General features: G+C 45.5%; 1 protein-coding gene across 12 annotated transcripts in view; it reads left to right on the top strand.

Annotated features, from left to right (window-relative positions):
* Positions 1-18308, top strand: part of TTLL5 (tubulin tyrosine ligase like 5) — a 210238-nt gene that overhangs the window by 64004 nt on the left and 127926 nt on the right. For 10 of the 12 annotated variants that reach the window (XR_012159502.2, XR_012159503.2, XM_073349238.2 and 7 more), the window contains 8 exons: positions 1360-1473; positions 1971-2062; positions 2530-2592; positions 3653-3691; positions 4813-4970; positions 5971-6271; positions 10030-10150; positions 11856-12002. Coding sequence is in view for 10 of the 12 variants with exons in the window: in XM_073349238.2 (XP_073205339.1) it covers positions 1360-1473; positions 1971-2062; positions 2530-2592; positions 3653-3691; positions 4813-4970; positions 5971-6271; positions 10030-10150; positions 11856-12002 (1035 nt within the window). In the remaining 2 variants the exon portion in view is untranslated. The remainder of the gene's footprint in view (positions 1-1359; positions 1474-1970; positions 2063-2529; positions 2593-3652; positions 3692-4812; positions 4971-5970; positions 6272-10029; positions 10151-11855; positions 12003-18308) is intronic. The other 2 variants (XM_073349243.1, XM_073349241.2) reach the window with 2 other exon arrangements.

The raw sequence follows: 18308 nt of genomic DNA on the forward strand, positions 1-18308 counted from the left end.
TTCTAATCGCTGTTCAATAGGTGGTAATGAAACATTTTCAGTTGGCACCTGCTATGTCAGCTTTCCCTCTGGTTCTCACCACATGAATTGCTTCTGAGTAGCTCAACCCAACCTGCTCCAGTGCAACATCCATTCCTGTTGCAGCTGCTTCATCCTCCGCTTCTGTCATTATGCTTGTGGTTTCTGTGGAGGTTGCCACAGTGAAATTCTATTGTTTTAGTTATCAGCTCAGATGATCCTTATAAATAAGAATGCAGTTGGATCCTTCACTCATCTTCATTTCAGTATGTGTTCTGTGGGATTACTCCCAAGGTTTAATCAATTTTGAGTTACTTCCTGATTCTTCTTTCACTTCTGTGCTAAGAGGTGGTTTGAATGCCATCTGGAGGAATGAGTTGGGCTCAGTCTTTTTTTGTATCTTTCTACAGAGGAAGCCTACCTGAGCTGTGCCTAGGGCCCAGTTAAACTGTTCCACTGTCCTGTCAGATTGTGTCCGGTCACACTGATATAAGTTTTTGTCTGTTTCTTAGGACCTGACAGTTCTGCTGCTTTGCAAATACTTTTGATTCCAGGCTCATCAATTGATCTATTGTGACTTATCAGGCACTGACTTCAGGTTAAGACTTTGTTTGTTAGAACTTCTGCAAACCCTTCCTTCTTTAGTTTCTTGCTTTTCAAGTCTTTCTTTGCCTTCTGTGCTTGTCTGTGATAATACTGATAGCCACTTGGCTGTGGAGTATGGCTGTATGAAGAGAAAAGGTCTTTTGTTGAGTCCCAGGAGCATCAGATTGTGGTCTTTCAGATTTGTGAGCTGAGAAGAGAGCATGATGGATTTTGAACTGAATGTCTCGCCTTTTTCTCCCACAAGTTCATCTCACTAGCTAATTACTAGAGTCCTCGCAGCCTGACTGGGAGGGTGAATCCTGACTCTGGTGCCCCTGGGATGGGGATCCCATTTTGCCTGGGGCCTTGGACTGTTAATCCTGGTTCTGATGCCCATTGGGTATGAATCTTTCTGTGCATGGGGGCTCGGAGTGAAAATCCTGGCTGCAGTGCCTCTGGGGTATATGTCATGGTTTTCTCAAAGGGGTGAGGTATGTGAATGCTGGCACTAATGCTTGGGGTCCGTCTGGTCTCAAAAACTGGGAATGTGAATCCTGACATTAGTGCCCAATGGGGTGTACATCCTGCTGTAGTTGGAGGCTAGGGGTGTGAATCCTGGCTCTGGTGCCCTGGAGTGTGGATTCTGCTGAGCATGGGGGCTTGGAATTTGAATTTAGCTATTAATTTTTAAAATAAGTTTAGAGAGGGGAAAGAGTAACATCTGGATTCATCTATGTAACATCTATGTCTCTACAGCGTGCCCGCCCTCTGTCTGCCAGTGATGCTGAGGTGAAAAACGTGATGCCCTCAGGCAGGGAAAAGGTAGCAGGAAAGCAAAGTGGCTCCATGCTGGGTCTGTCTATGGAGGAGGTAAGTGCTGTTAAATACCTGATATTGTATGTACCTTGGCTTTGGGACAACATGTAGGGATGAGTGGAACACAAGTAATTTAATAATCCAATGTAATTTTGGATTAATAATTGCTTCTGCCAAGTATCCACTGCCTCATGAGAGAGCTGTCTGGCCCCAGAGTGGGACAAACAAAAGTGATAAGGGAGACCTTTTAGAAAATGGTTTATTCTCTGAGTGAAACTGCTGAGTTTTACTGATAATAGTGGCTCTATCCCGGAAGGGCCCCTCCCCCTGCTATGCCAAGAGTGCACATATGCTCTAAAAAGCCGTAGGATCCTTCAGTGCCTACATGTAGGATGACATTATTGTATAATTATGTCAAATGTACACTAGTCACTCCCACAACTGCAGGGTTAATGGCAGCCTCATCCTCTGGAACCCAAGCCCTGCCCTGAGGATAATTTTCAGTCCTAGTATCTATTTCGCTTGGCTCTTGTTCCTTTCTCTGATCCCAGATAAAAGTTCTGCGTCGAGTGAAGGAGGAGAATGAGCGGAGAGGGGGTTTCATCCGGATATTCCCAACACCACTAACATGGGATCTTTATGGGTGAGGAGAAATCTACAGTGTGTTGGCTCAGTGTCTCCTTGGTGCTCTGTTTTAGGTTATAGGACATGTATGTGAATTAAATCCAGGTTAGTGGTTGGGGATCGGTGACAGCACTGTCAACTCCCTCTCTTTCCTCTGGTTACCCTAATGCATGCTGTGTGTCACCCTCAGAGCCACAGGTACACAATGGACCTCACCCCTGGGTGACACCAGGTTCTGCTTTTCCTTTTCCCTTATGTCCTGGTTTCCTTTTTTTGACCACATACTGTCTGCCTCCCCCAACGTTTAGGTGCTAGACAGTGACTGCCTTTCTCCTCTCCCCTTGCCTGTCTGATTACACCATATTGTTTCAGTGCCTTTCTGTTAGGGGTGTATTTTATGAATGTCTTCTTTCTGTGCAAGGCCTCCTTTGCCTTTTCATTGTGTTGGCCTGAGCTTTAATTAGTCCCCTCCACCTGCCTTTCCAGATCCTACTTAGAGCACAAGACAACAATGAATTATATGCTGGCAATACGTCTCTTCCAGGACAGGTAGGAAACAGGATAGCTGGCTCTGGCGACCTGCACTGTAGGGGGAACACCTTCTGGGAGAGGGACAGAGGGGACTGAAATAGAGCAAAGAGGAGTAGCTCTAAATAGCTACAATATTGTTGGCCACTGTGCTGTGGCCTACAAGGGCAGGAATAGCCACACACTATTTCCTCAGTATGCCAGTGAATACAAACCTACCTGTCCCTCCAAACAAAGTCTTCATAGGGTCCCTAAAGCTTGGAGAGGCCCATCTTCAGACACTTGCAGGAGGGGAAGGAGATGCACAGCATGGTGTGCAAAGGGCATGGGAAAGCAACCACGGGGCAGGGGAGGAAAGAGGAGGAGGGTGCACTACATGAGTAATGCTCAGTGGCATTGTATAACAAGGAATACAGATGTTTGCAGGTTTAGAAGCCACTGAGGGTTGTACAGAGGTTGCAGCAGTTCCTTATCCCCCTTGCTTTGAATTCAGCTTCACATTACAGAATGCTCCCTCTTGTAGGGTAGGCACTGAAGCCTTTTCCAAGCACTGTTGGAAGCCCTGCCTCTCCACTTTGTACTCTGAAAGACACAGCAATGCATGCTGCTGTGTGGACCTCCACTAAAAGCTGCACCCATCATCAGTGGTCCTGTGTCTGGGCCCACCATAGTTTTCTCTCCCTGGCCTGGGCTCCACAGAAAGCCCATTTGGGAATGAGGAGTGATGGGGCATCATAATTGGAGCCCCTTATAGCAGGTATCCCAGCATCAGGAATATAATTTTAGCCTTATGTCCAAGTCTCACTTGCATTTGTGCTTTGGGGGATGTTGGCCCTTTGGCTCCAACTGGAAGATCCTTCAATATGAGCTAAAGGAAACAAATTCCTATTAAAAGAGAGCTTCTTGGACTTCCTGTGTCAGGGCCTTTTTACCCTTCTTTAGGGTGGGGTTTTCAAGGAACTCTGCAAACTTGGGTGGCCTCGCTTTGTATACCAGGGAGTTGGAGAGCTTGGCAAATCTTCCAGTGACATAGAATGAGTTTGTGGTGCTACCCTGAAACCTGCTGCCCTGTCTTCTGCAGGGCCAGGATGAGAAGAGGCCCAGTTGCTGGAAGAGCCCGGTAAGTGGCTATTTAAATAAAGAATGTCTGCATTTGTAGGACTTTACTATTAGTTCATACTGCTCTGGCATCAGCTCACAGAACCCAGGTCAGCAGCTAGGAGCCCCAGCACTCATCCTGCCATCAGTAGGTGGATTTCTGTGGGAAGACCTGACAGTCTGAAGTTGTCCCCCTCCTCATAACCAGCTATGTAAAGTGAGCCCTGTGAACAACCCATTGCCCTGCTCTTAGAGAGCTAAGTTTTTAAGGGGACAGGGTATTGCAGCTTTTCCTCTCATGCTTGCTGCTGTGAGACTCATAGCACTTTGGAGGGTGTCTCTTGCTCATGATTGGACCCTCCCAGGTAATACAGAACGGTACAGACTGTTTCTTCTATAAGGGGTGAGATTCACAGAGCTCAAGTGTCCGTGTCCCTTTTTTTGGTGTATCCTAAGGGCAGGGGAAGCAGAGGGGAAGGCAGGAGGAAGCTATGTGGATTCTCTAGTTACACTCAGAGGTGCTTTCTGCTGGAACTCTTTGCTCTGGCTCAGTTGTCGTGTTACTGTCTCCACACAGAGCAGTGCAATGCCTCAGGGATTTTGCTTAGATTGGGACAGGATTGCACAAGAGCTGGCGCTTTGTCCACCTGAATCATGTTAAAATTCTGAGTTCTGACTTAACCACACTTGAGAACAAGCTATCTGAATAAGAGATTGTGTCAGGTGGAATTTGGGTTCAGGATCTTCCACCTTGCTCTCTTGCATGACTTTATACTCCTAGTGCCCCTCTCAAGGCTCCCTACTGTTCTGCTTGGAGCAGCTGCCATCTGAGAGAGAGTTTCCTGAAGTGTGACTCTGCAGCCCATATGTGAGCTAGTCAATGGGGCATGGTGATGGAGACATGAATTTTGTTGGGTCTTGCCTTGAGTCTACATCCCCACCGTGGCGGTTTGAGGAGATGCTATCCCACAGTCTGTGCAAGTCTCTGAAAGAGCCCTTCCCTCTAACATGATGTGGGCTTCACTGAGAGCAAGGTTAGGTTGGGCTTCATTGTTTTCCTAATGTAACAGGCAGACACTAAGATGTAGGCCATAATGGGGGAGAGAAGGTGATTGAGGCTGCTGTCTGTATTGTGCTTCCCAGAGCTGCTCTTAATGGGGGAGTGAATCTGGGGCTGGAAGCCATGGATTCTAATGCTGAACTTCATGCTGTGCTGTATGAGAGGAAGCTCCTGTCGCTGGAGGTACGGAAGCGCAGACAATGTCATGGCAAGATGAGAGCAGCACGGGCAAGACCGCCAGGTATCTATGGTTAGGATCCTAGATGGCAAGAGGGTAAAGCCAGGCTAATGAGGGGTGTATGTGATTAGGTCCCCGGGGGGCAGGGCTGCAAGAGATCTAATGCAGGTCTTAGTGGGCTCTTTTGGCCCTGGGAATGCTGCTCAGAAGGTTGAGATTCAGTGGTCAGCATTGATTTTTCACTCCATTCTAGTTCTGAATGGCCTTCTTCTGATATGCCATTCCCTCCACAGTTCAGCTGCATATACAATGGCTGTGGGGGTAAACCTTCTCTGAAGGTGTAGTCACAGCCTTTTTCTGGGGACAAGAAGTGTCTGTGAAAGCAGGGATGTGCCTATGCTTCCTGTTACCCTCCACAAGAGGCTGAAAGTCTGGGGTGTTCCAGGCTGGATCTCCAATGTGGCACCATCTAAACACAGGGGGAAAGGGGCAAACTTGCTCATTGGAGCTTGTGTTGGAAAGACTGAGGCCATGTCTACACTAGCACTTATATCGGCAAAACTGTTTTTGCTTAGGGATGTGAACCACACCCCCCCCCCCGAGTGACGTAAGTTTTTCCGGCATAAGCACTCGTGCACACCTCTGTTGGTGGGACACACTCTATCAGCAGTATATTGGTGTACATGAGAGTAAACAAAGGCAAGGAAATCCAAACTAACATAAGAACCAGAGATCAAGTAATGTATTAACCCTGACTTTGCCATGGAGTCAGGATATGATCCTGGACAAATCATTTTATCTGCTCTTACTTTACAGAGGAGGAAATGGAAAATAGTAACCTTCAGCTATCTCCTGGTGTTGGTAGGAGGGATTTATAAGCTGCTCTGAGATCCTAGGTGGAAAGCTCTAGTGAAGAAGGAAGTACAGTGGTGAAGACTTGGCTGTTAGAGAGGGTTCTTGGACTTCCAGCAGCAAAGAGTGTGGGCATAAACAAAGGGGTGATGGGTAACAGGAAAGATTTTTTTGTTGTTCATCACCATTGTTGGCTTCCTCCTCATTTTAGGGACTTCCAAGCTAAAGGAAATGCCTCTCAAATCAGACGCAGAGAGTGAGGAAGAAGAGGAGGCACATGAGGATGAAGAAATAGAGGTAACTCAGGATGAAACTGCTGCCTCTCTTAGGGACATGCAGGTGAAATGCAAGCCAAAGCTGTCAGAGATGATGGAAGCTGTCTGCCGAGAGAATGTGCTGAAGAAGCCTGAACAGAAAGCTGGAGGTGGAGGGGCAGAGCTGCTTCTCCAAGAAGTGAATCAAGAGCCTCGATTTAACTTGCTGCAGATTCTGCAGGAGAATGGGAATCTAAGGTAAGAGTCTTTAGGCAGATTATTTTGGTAAGCATAGCAACTAGTATCAATGAGTACATGGAGCCCAGGGACATTCAATAAGTTAAGAACCCAACACCACTCCCACTCCCACCACCTCCTGCCTCAGGACAGGAAGGTGGGAGAGTCTATAACAAACATGTCTAGATTTTGCTCAACTGCAGGCTGTATTGGCATCTAGTTTACACAAAATGGAGACAAATGCAGGAGCCTTCACCTTATCAGTCCTAGAATATGTGACCCCAGTATTGGGACCTCAAGTCTCCACAGGCTGTACTTTTCTTAAAACACTTGGCTGTGAGCTGCACTTCAGCTACCCGAGCCTTCAAAATTCCTCTGATTTGATGCAAGAGGTCTCCTGTTGAACTGTAAACCTTTGTGTTCATTATCTCTTCTGTTTTTCATCGTACTGTATTTTTATTGTACATAAAGCCAACAAACGAAGACTGAGAATGGAGTTCCCCCTGTTCTTCCCACCTCCCATAAAAGCAAACTTCCCATTCTTGTGCTTTTGTTCTTGAAGTGAATGTTTCTAAGGGCTTGTCCTTATCGTGAGCTACTGCACAGCAAGCCAGCATGTGAATATATAGCACACCAGCTTGCTGTGCAGTAACATCCCATTGGACACTATTACAGCACAGTAAAAGTCCCAGAATGTGGCTTGACATACTAGTGAGCTGCACTCTGGGACTTTCAGTGCACTTGAACAGTGTCCACATGTGAAGTAACTGTGCGGCAAGCTGTTTTGCTGTAGATTCACTTCGTAGCTTGCTGTGCAAACAAGCCCGAACTCTGGCAATAGCCACTGAAATGCCAGATTGCAGTGTCCTGAGAGCAAGACAGAAGTGTTTTGAGGGTGATGAGGCATTGAGAGATTGGACTGTCCAGTTTTGGGAAGGGTGGGGTGGAGTGAAGTGTGTTCTGGTGCTTGGCTGGACTGTTTGCAAGAAGGGTGGGGTGGAAGGAAAGTTTGGGAACTCTCCAGCTTGTGGCCTACTAGATAGGAAGGTAATCACTCTTCTGGATAAGTGGGGGAGACAGAGTACCTGTCTGCTGGGGGGCACGTTATAAGGGATGGGGGAGAGAGTATCCCCTTACTGAATAGGGGAGGGGGATGAGAGCATTATGGGGATAGGGATGACTATTCCTCTTCTGGATAAAAGGTGTTTTCATTGTTTGTAATATCTTATGCAAAATTGTCCAAGCTTATAGAAAACAAGATTTCATTGACCCCTATGTGACCTGCCTCTTCTTTCCCAATTTAGTTTCCATGAGGCTGGGAGGCCTCAGGAAACATCAGGAGGAATTTGGGTTGCTCTATTATCTTGTTATGGCTGAGGCATGTGCTGCTGTGGTGTCTGTAGAGGGGAAAATTTGGAAACAGGTTTTCAAAGCAGACACAGCAGTACTGACCTCACCCACTCACACACAGGGCAGCCAAGTCCTGCTAAGAATGCAGGCTTCTGTCAAGAGTTGCTGGCAGATTCCTATTCAGCACCCAGCCCCGTTGGGATTCCCCTGGAGCAGCAAAGGAGCTCCACACAGCGTAAAGCGTGCAGTGACTTCATGTGCAAGGATTGTGCTGGACTTGGCCCTGTCTGATTTGTCACTGATGGAAAGCTTGGCTGTGGCTGAGGAGCTGAAGTCATGAAAATCTCATCCGAAAGAAACCAGGCCTGTCCCATGCAGCCCTTCTGAGAGACAGGCTGTTCCTCAGTCCTCCAGCTGGGCCTGGCTAGGCAGCTTCTCTGCCTCTCATCCTTCTAGCAGTATTGATGGGTGGTGACAAATACTGGGGATGAGTTATATTCCCCACTGTGCGATCCTCAGGGGAATCACCAGTAGAGGAAGCTGTCTCTGCCCCTACTTTTGAGGCCTCTGAATGCTTTTTTCTTCTTCTGGGTCTCAAGTGCAAGACAGAGATTGCAGGAGCCAAGGTAACATTCTATCTCCAGGGCCCATTCTGAAGGGCCTCCTCTGATTCTATGTCGGGATTAACAGCAGGTCCAAGTTCTGTGTTTTGAAACTGAGATATAGGGAAGGAGCTGTCAATGAGTTGTTCTCTAATCCTAGCAGCAAGGAATCTTAGAGACTTTATCACAAAATATTTTGATCTCCTGGAAAGGATCTGCAACCCGAGGGAGGGAGCCCCTAGAGGAGAGGTGCCAAGTAGTTACAGTGGCCTGGTGTTCTGGGAGTTAATTCCTAGTCAGAGTTCAAAGTCTGCTCATGGCTGGGTTAGTCCCATGTGGAGGGAAAAGGGTTTGTTGTCTAAAAGCTAGGACAGGGAGCTCTGAGGAGCCACAAGGGTTGTTCTGTGTTGTGGAGTTCATTGCAGGGCAGAGACCAAGCTTGTGTTTTAGTTAAAGCAAACCCCTGAGATGACCCAGTAGGGAGGGATCAGCCTGAGCCTCCTATGAACTCATCTTCTCAAGTCCTCCCTAGCTCTGTGACAGGGCTTTAGAAATTCGAAGGACTAATGACCAAGCAGAGGCATAACTCCAGACAGTGCATGGCATTTAAACTTCCATGGTCATCAGCTTTAGGCTGATGCAGTGGTCCGTAGTGGTGCTGCTACTATTTTATATGATTTCCATCGTACTATAAATATGTGTCACTGCACTTTGTAGATATGTGTGGGAGGGAGGCCAGGTTCCTGTGCTGAGGATCAGAGCCCCTGATGGGAGCAGGTGCTGACCTACTACATTAATGAGGGCCATATAAGTACTTAGACAGAAATAGAGAGCAGAAGGTGGAGGACCATGTCTGGCAAAGTGGGGACATACCTTGTCCTGAGTATGGGGAAGTTTTTTAAAAAAAAAAAAAAAAAAAAAAAAGCCATAAAGTATGAAGTGGGTGAGAGAGGAGCAGAGTCTCCTTGGGAGTAACTGGAGGGAGGAAGCTGGGCACACTCAGAACTGGAGGAGGGTTTGAAGGCTGGGCTGCAGCTGGGTGAAGTTGAGCAAAGTCTTTGGCAGTTGTCTGTCTTAACATGTGTGTTCATTAAAATGACTATAATTGTAGAGGAGTGAGAATGAAACTGTATATCCCACCCAACTCCTGTACCATCTGGTCACCTTGATTCACTTCCACAGCTCCCTTATGTGTTTGGCCAGCTGCATGGTGTACTTTGCTTGCTTTGCTCAGTGAAGCCTGGCCTGTAACCCTGGGGTGGATGGGGAAGAGCTCATCTTCACAAATGTTATTCCTTTGTTTTATAGAGGTTTTATCTAGATGGAGAGAGGTCCTCTCACTCATCCAATAAGAACTGCAGGGCCTCCTTTAGAAGCTCTGTCATTGGGACAGAGCCCTTCAGCTTAATTTGTGATAGTTAGTGCTGTGTTCAAAATTGTCATAGAGACAGCACCATGGGAGCTTCAGAGTGGGCTAGGAATATTCTGCTCGGCTCGTGTGCACGTGGTTGACCTCCTGACTGACCTGCTAAGGATGTGGAAAGGGAAGGAGGGCACCCCATCCCCAGAAGTTGTCCTTGCTCAGAGAACACTGTTCCTCTGGAGCCCCTGGCCCAATCTGATGGAATGAAGGTACATTAAGAATAAATTAGGGACAAAGAAGCCCTCTTTCTCCTTATCCCCAGATGCTTTTGCATATTGGAGGACTTGGGTGACTGAAATTAGGTTCATAAGTAGTCCAGATGGGGGCTGTTAGCTCTGTGGTGTGTATATATATATATATATATATATATATATATATTATGACCACTATCTTGGCTTCCACAGCAAAGTGCAGGCTCGCAGGGCTTTCTCTGCCTACCTGCATCGTGTTCAACTGCGTCTGATGAAGGAGGCTGGGGACCAGATCCACAATGCTGCCTGGGCTGCTAAGGAAGATGAGCAAATGGTAAGAAGCTGTATTGGGCAAGAGGAGCCTATTGGGGAACTGTCCAGAGAGAGTGGAGTCCAGTTCCCACCCTCATAAAGAACAAGGTTAGAAAGCTCCTGGTTCCTGAAATTGTGCACACATCTCCTCTACCTCTGTCCAAGAACTGGTACCAGATTCATAACATGCAGTCCAGGTAGAGATACTGACTGACTTCCGAGTAAGACCAGCACAGACAGCTCTTAGTGAACTGGGCATAGTTGATACTCCATCCAGCTCAGCCTCCTCTTCCTTGCATTCCTACCTCTGAACGTACCTGCTGTTGAATTCCTGTTTCCTGGCAGGATTTTCTCTGAGATGTCTTGCCAGTGCCTGGATTTTCCAGTTGAATCATAAAGGGACCAGCAGCTTCTCATAGAAACAGAATACTTGAATCTGCTCAAGTTGAGTGGGTGCCTGGCTTAGCCTTCTTCCCATCCACACTCTTACTCTTTGCAGGGAGCTGTACCTTATAGGATCTTACACTTTCTTCTCTGCAGAGACAGAGGGGGGAAAAAATAGTTTCTCTCTAATGCTGCTGTTGAATATCCCTGGATTTCCTCGGACAATACAAATAAGTCTCCCTATCTGAATCAGCCACTTTAAGGAGTTCAGAAAGCCCAGTATCCCCTCTCTAACACTCCTGAAAGACAGCATCAGATGATATGCTGGGCTTTTTGCAAACCCAAATGGGCTCTTTCTAAAAGCAGGCTGTGGAGAAACAGCCAGTGCAGCTTGAAGATAAAACCAAGTGTCAGAAATAATCAGTCGGCTCAGTGGAAAATGTTACCCCTGCTTTCCAAGTGGAAAATTGAAACTGGCTTTTTTAGATTCACTGTCTGCTGTGCTGTGAAAAATGTTTAAAATAACAGATCAAACCAGCCTAGTGTAATGGCAGTGAGAAGCGAGCTGTGAAATCCAATGCTCTGGCTGTGAGGCAGCTCATTTATGCACTAGCAGGGCATCTAACCAAAAACAAATCCAGAGGGGAGACAAAAAGGATTCAGAACTGAACACCCACAGCAGGCGTCTTGCCTTGGGGCCTGACTTGCAGTATTCCCTCTCCATCTGAGGTGGCATGAGGGGGTTGACATAGTGGGAGGTTGGAGTGGGTATCTGGCCAGAGGTCATACAGGGGACATGATGATGCAGGGAGCAGGAATTTGTTTCTTGACCAGAGATTGTATCTGATCATGTGGTATGGCCAAAGAGCCCCAAGGTTCTCCTCCATTGTGGTGGAGAGGAGAGGAGTGTGTCTTGAAGGGGTTTTGTCATATTATGCCTGGACTCCTTCTACATCATGCTTTTGATGATGCTCTCAAAAAGTGTTTCTCTGGATAGGGAGACTCCATTATCGAAGTTGCTTGATTTTCCACATCTCCTCCTTGGCCACACTTTCCTCAGACAGATATTCCCGAAGTACTCCCATCCCTGTCCCAGTCCAGGAAGTGATGCACAGTTCTTCTCCCCCTTATCTTGGGAATTTGTGGGAGTAGGTTAAAAAGCATCCATCACCACGTCCATTCTAGGATGTACTCTTACCTGCTACATGTCATACCACATCCACAGAACAGCATTTCTTCTCTACCCATCATAGGCTGATCTAGCAACCTTTGTGCCCTCCACCCCACACCTTGCACCTGCCCATCTAGACTCTCTTGTTTAATGCTGTCTCCCTTGGCGGCAGGAGCTGGTGGTACGGTTTCTGAAACGAGCAGCCAGCAATCTTCAGCAGTCTTTGAAGATGCTACTCCCCAGTCGACATCTGGCCCTGAATGATCGTAGGCGCATCCTGGCTCACCAGCTGCGTGAATTCATAGTCTGTTATAACAAGGTGAGTGGCTTCATCTCAGATTCCTCTTCCTATGGCAGCTGAGTCCACTAGGATCCAGATGAGTGCATGATCCAGATCAGTGCCAGAGCTTTCTTGTTTCTATTACACATCCCACTCCACATGGAAGTAACCCAACAACCCAGTGCCAAACCCCCCCTCCCCTCCATCCTTTACAGCAGCAGCCCCTTGATTTTCTAATTCGTTGAACGTTTAAGGACAACCGGTTCCTTAGTGGTCACCCAGACATAGACAGACAGACATGTCTACCAGATTATTTAGGACTTCTAAGACTCATGAACCCTTGGAAATGTTTATGGCTTAAATGAAGATTTTTCTATGTAAACTCTGCATACATTTATCATGAGGCAGAGCTGTTCATGACTGGGTTTCTCACATTAGAGGAAAAAGTGTCTGTCATTGGCCACTATCAAAGAAGAGACACCAGTCTCTGCAGATTATTGGTCTGATCTAATATTCAAGTTGCTATACCTCACTGTGGTTGCATGTTCAATCATGGTAATTGTCTATGGAAATTATCAGATTACACTGTTACTGCAATTGTATGTGTGGCACAGTAACTAGGTGCTCAACTGCACATGGAACTTTCTGAAATAACTCCATATAAATCTAGGCTACAGACGTACTGTATTGACCTGTGACAAACTCAAGATGACAAAACTAATTACATTTCTAATAAAATAAATTCCTGTCTGTAGACATCAAGAAAGAGATACCCAGTAAAGAAACATGTAACTGACTCAGCTTTTTCTGTAGGATACCTCAGTCTCTAGTGCATTAGTGTAATAGTCTGCATAATCTCTGGCAGGAAAGGGTTAAAAATCCCTCTGACGTGCTTCACCTCTGCAGAGGCAACCAACCCCATTCTCAGCACTGTGCTTTCTTGGTGATTTATGTTTTTTGTTTCCTTTTGGGGGGTCTATGTTCTCCACCCACTTAACTGAGAGAAGTTAAAATAGTAATCCTGTCTGAGGGGTTGCTGTGCATGGTGCCTAGGCAGCACACACAGCTCTCACTGGTTAGGGGAGGACATCCACTCACAGTAGTTTATCTGAACTGACATCTGGCAACTTGACCTGTCAGAGCAAAGTAGGGAGTGAACCAAATCAGCTCCTGGGTATGTCCTGTTTGCCTAGTGCTACCTGACTTACTGTGTTAGGAGTAATCACAAAACACCCAAGCGCCTTTGTTGGTGGTCAAAGAACATGGCTACTTTGGATATAATTTCCACTCAAAGATTCTGTTCAAACACCAGGATTTTCTGCTAACTCTCAAGTAAATTTACAAAATAAAACTGTAAAACTGGTAATAAATCCTTTTAGAATCATATTTTCTTATTTTAGAACAAGAGAGAACAGATCACTTGGTTTTAGAATATAAACAATTTCTTCAAGTAGTGTCCCTGTGGGTGCTCCACTTTAGTTGCATGTGCGCCCTGCGCCTTTGATCAGAGATTTCTGGTAGCAGTGTCCGTTCAGCCCATGCTTGTGCCCTACACATCCTCATGCCCTGTACCAAGGCTATATAGGGCTGCATGGGCGAACTGATATCAGTTCCTTTTGAACTGCCTTTGGCCAAAGACTGAGTCTAGCAGTGTGCCTCATTGCTGTGTGCCTGTTCCCGCTTGTATTTGTGCTTTATCTTTTATAGTTAGGTCTCAGTAGTAATAGATTTAGTACCTTATAGTTGGAACACTTTCACCCTTTTTTCCCTTTCTTAAAAATAATACATTTCCCCTCCCAACCCCCCACTGACGGGCTTCAACAAAGTTTCTTGTACAGGGATGCTGGGCTCTAAAAGGTGCTTCTCTTGTTGAGAAGCAATCTGTGTTAGTGGTGGACATTCCTAATGCATTTGTTGGTTGGGAAATTCTCATATTCTCAGCAAGTGTAAGATTTGGTCTTCTTTTAAAGGAAGACCCGGAGTATTGGAAATAAAGTATAGGCTCTTAATGGTGAAGCAAGCCTTGAGACCAGATGCTGATGTGGTGGTAGAAAATGCTGCATATAGGGACTCTCCACTTCTGCAGTGCCCCATAGTCAAGATCACGGTCACCAAAAGGAAGACAGCATTGAAAACCCAGTCTCCATCAATATCCATGAGTGAGGTACCAATAACTGCACTGCCAGTACTGAGAGCTTCTCACTCAAAGTATAAGGAAAAGGATTAAAAGGAGCAGAATAGAGAGTTCTTCATCAAAGGAGCTCTGGTCACTGGAGACCTCAGACCCCGAGAGGAGTGCTAGTGATACTCCAAGTACTTCAGGAACCATGAAGCTCGCTAATACTTCAACTAAGACCCATACCACAGTGCTAAAGGGGTCGGTACCGACTGCTATTACTACCAAGAGATTGGCTTCAATGGAATCCTAGACCCCCTTGATACCAACAACATCATTAGTGTCTGCAATATCATTAGTGCCAGTACCAAGTTCTGTTGTGCTCCTGGAACTGCAGGAATTTCAGTACCCACAAGAGTTTTTGGTACCTAGTTAGCAGGGATCCTAGAAATCCATTTGCCATGGAAAAATGCAGAATTTGTGTTTTTACAGAGAATCTTTAGTTTTTACATTTTGTGAAAAAATAAAAACACATAACTAAATTTTACTGAAAGTACCATATCACTTATTCAGTTAAATGCAACCTCCCCCTCTTGTGGTTGATTTTTGAATGCGCTTTAAATTTACAGTGGAGCACCATTTATCTGATCTAATTGGGACTGAGGCCAGATTGCCAATTCTCCTGATTATTCAAATTTTTGATTATTCAAAGAGCTTTTTATCTCTTATTTTAAGATGGTGGCTCAAGTGGTTAGGCTGGGCAGCTGGTGGTTCGGTTAATATGGAGAGCTGGATAATGGAGGTTCAGATAAATGGGGTTCTACTGTATATTGTGGCTAGGGAAACTAAAGTTCAGCATTTCATTTTAATCATGGAAACACATGGATTTTTCATGTTTTTTGTTTTGTTTTGTTGGATAATTGGTTTTTTTATCACTGAAAACTAGAGTCCCTGCTAATGAGCCTGAGTCTCTGCTCTTTGCAACCTCTGGACATTTTTCAGTTCTGGGGTCAGCTGGGTCACCAGCTGCTCATGTTTCCATGAGACCTACCTCTTTTCCATCTTCCACTATCCCTGAGGAGGAGTTGCTACCTCTGATACAATATGTGGATGAACATTTTGACTCAGACTCTGAACTTTCAGTTCAAGGTTCTCCAATTTATTCCAGATGTTATTCCCCATTGCCCAGATGCAACAAAGGCAGGGCACCAGACCCCTGCCTACCAGTGTTCGGGATGACCAGTGTTGGATGTCTCCCTTATTAGCCTTGCTGGGATTCATGGACAATGTACTGCCAGCAGTGTCAAGGGACCGTAGCTCAGTCTCTCAGGGCACACAGAAGATCTTGTTCACTGGTACTGTCCATCCTTCCTCCCCATTCTGAGCCCGAGGAGACCTTTGAGGAGCAAGAGGCAAAGGTGAACAAAGAGGTTGCACCCATTACAAACATCTCATCATTGTCACCTGATAAGCCATTTCAATACCATAATAAGGGAGGGTCTGCTCTTAGCAATATCTTCACTGCAACCTTTGCTCAATGCTGCGGACACTGCAGGTAGGTCTGTTTCCACTGCAGTAGTAATGAGGTGAGCATCCTGGTTTCATTTGTCTGGGTTTCTGTAGGAGGTACAGTCAACCATGGAGGATTAACCTTCGATGACCAGACGTTTTGCACGTATCCTGAAGGACTTTAGAACCACACTTAGGTATTTGAGGATATACACATCTGCAAATAAGATAGTTTAGCAGGTCTCAGTCAACACAAAGATCCAACCTTGCTCAATTTTCCAGGACCACCAGCTAAGAGGTTGAAGTTTTCAAAGAGAGAGCCTACAACTACCTCATCCCAGTCTTCAATATCATCCAAATGCCAGTTTTGATGGTTTGGTCATGAGTCCAGACTACCCAGTGATGAGGTTCTCTCAGCTGCATGACAACCCCCCTCTTTCTTAATTTGGACACCATCTCTCTATTTCATCAAGCATGGGAGGCTATAACATTGCACAAATGGGTATTACAGTCCATTACTTCAGGTTATGCAATCCAATTTACTGCCATCCTGTCCTTCCAACCCCTTTCCCTGTCCCTCTTCAGAGACCCTCTCGCAATCAGTTGCTGGCACAGGAGACTCCCAAGTCTAGGAACCATAGAACCAGCCCACTTCAACACAGGGAAAAGGGTTCTATTTAAGATATTTTCTGATACCCACGAAGAACGGGGGTTGGAGACAGACACTAGATGTCAGACAACTGAACAAGCATGTCAGACATCTGAAATTTAGGATTGTATCCTAGCAGCTATTATTCCCTCCCTAGATTTAGGGCACTGGTTTGTGACCCTCAGTCTCAAAGATGCCTACTTTCACATTGTGATTTATTCCTCTCACAAAAGATTTCTTCATTTCACGTTCAACCAAAATCATTACAAGTACCAGGTCCTACTCTTTTTGGCCTGACATCCACCCTAAGGGTGTTCTCACAAATTATGGTAGCTGCCTACTTCCATTGTTTAGTAGGACTGGCTCCTCAAGGCGTGGTCTTATCAGGAGGTTTGGTCAGCAGTTCAAACAATAACTTTACTATTCCAAAGTCTAGGCCTGCAGATAAATCTTGAGAAATCAATCTTGACTCCTCCGCAATGAATTCTCTTTACTGGAGCATTTCTGGATTCGATAATAGGTAGAGCTTATTTCCCTCTCAACATATTCCTTTCTCTGAAGGATCTTATACAAAGAGTAGGAGTACTTGTGGCACCTTAGAGACTAAGAGTGCAGCTCAGCCCTCAAGTTCCAACAAGAACATGTCTGCAAGTGCGGGGACACATTGCAGCTTGTGTTTTTGTGACGCAAAATGCCACGTTGCATCTTTGATGTTGGCAGGGGTAGCTCAGGACAATTTATTACCCAACAATCAGTCTTCCTGTAGTCCAAGGCAAATAGTCACAACAGGAACAGTGCTTGCATGTCAATCTGTTGGAGTTAAGAGTTCAGAAATGCTTTCCTCCACTTTCTTCCCCCTACTTAAAAACAAGTCCATCAAGATCTTGACAGACAACATAGCGCACATGTGTTTTATTAATCATCAGGGTTAAGCACATTCCCCACTCACTCTGCAGTGAAACGATAAAGCTTTGGAACTGCTGCATAGCCGATCAGATAGCCATATTGGTTTCTTATCTCCCAGTTAAACAAAACACCATCGTCGACACCCTCAGCAGACATTTCTCCCTAAACTACTAATGGAAATTGGAATCTCGAGTCCTCCACAAAAATTTCCTAGCTTGGGGATTTCCAGAAGTCAACCCCTTTGCCATAGCAGCCAACACAAAGTGCAGGAAATTGTTTCAGAGGGGCACTCAATTCTCAATCTCTAGGTGACATTTTCCTCATTACGTGGACAAATGGTCTTTTTTATGCATAGCCTCCAACTCCATTGCTCTTAAAGATCTGTGTCAAGATCAGACAGGACCAAGCCAAAGTCATTTTGATTACACCAACTTGGCCAAGACTAGTTTGGTTTCCTTACCTCATCAAACTCACTTCCCATCCTCTATGGTGGCTCCCCATCAAACTTTAACTGTTCTCAGGATGTTGGTCATACACTTCACCCCAATGTGAATGTTCTGCAACTGCAAGTTTAGTTCCCCAGTGGTTCTTGGGACTAGACTGCCTTTTTCATATGAAGTAAAAAATACACTTTTAAATAGGAGAACGGAATCTACGAGACATATTTACCTTCAGAAATGGAGACTATGTAATCTTTGGTGTAACTTTTGGATTTTTCTCCTATCCAGTCATCTGTTTTCTCAGTCTTGGGTTACTTGTTGGAACTGAAAAATTCAGGCCTTTCTAGGAGTTCCATCAAGATACATTTAGCAGCAATAATAGCTTTACATGTGCCAGTAGAAGGTTTCTTGGTATTCATTCATTTTACCACAGTGAGATTCCTAAATCTTTTTCCATAGATTAGAGCATCTACACTGCTTTAGGATCTCAGTCTGGTTCTTAACCATCTCATGAAACAGCCTTTTGAGCCATTGGCTATGTGCTCACTGCTACATTTGTCTATGATGACAGCCTTTTCAGTGGCCATCACTTCTGCTTGAATGTTTGGGGAAATGGGGGCTCTAATGGAAGACCCTCCTTTTATTTTGTTCTCCAAGGAGAAGGTATCTTTACAACCCCACCCAAAGTTTTTACTTAAGGTGTCTTCTGACTTTCACATCTACCA

Source organism: Lepidochelys kempii, chromosome 6 (assembly GCF_965140285.1).
Source record: "Lepidochelys kempii isolate rLepKem1 chromosome 6, rLepKem1.hap1, whole genome shotgun sequence".
Classification (NCBI taxonomy): domain Eukaryota; kingdom Metazoa; phylum Chordata; order Testudines; family Cheloniidae; genus Lepidochelys; species Lepidochelys kempii.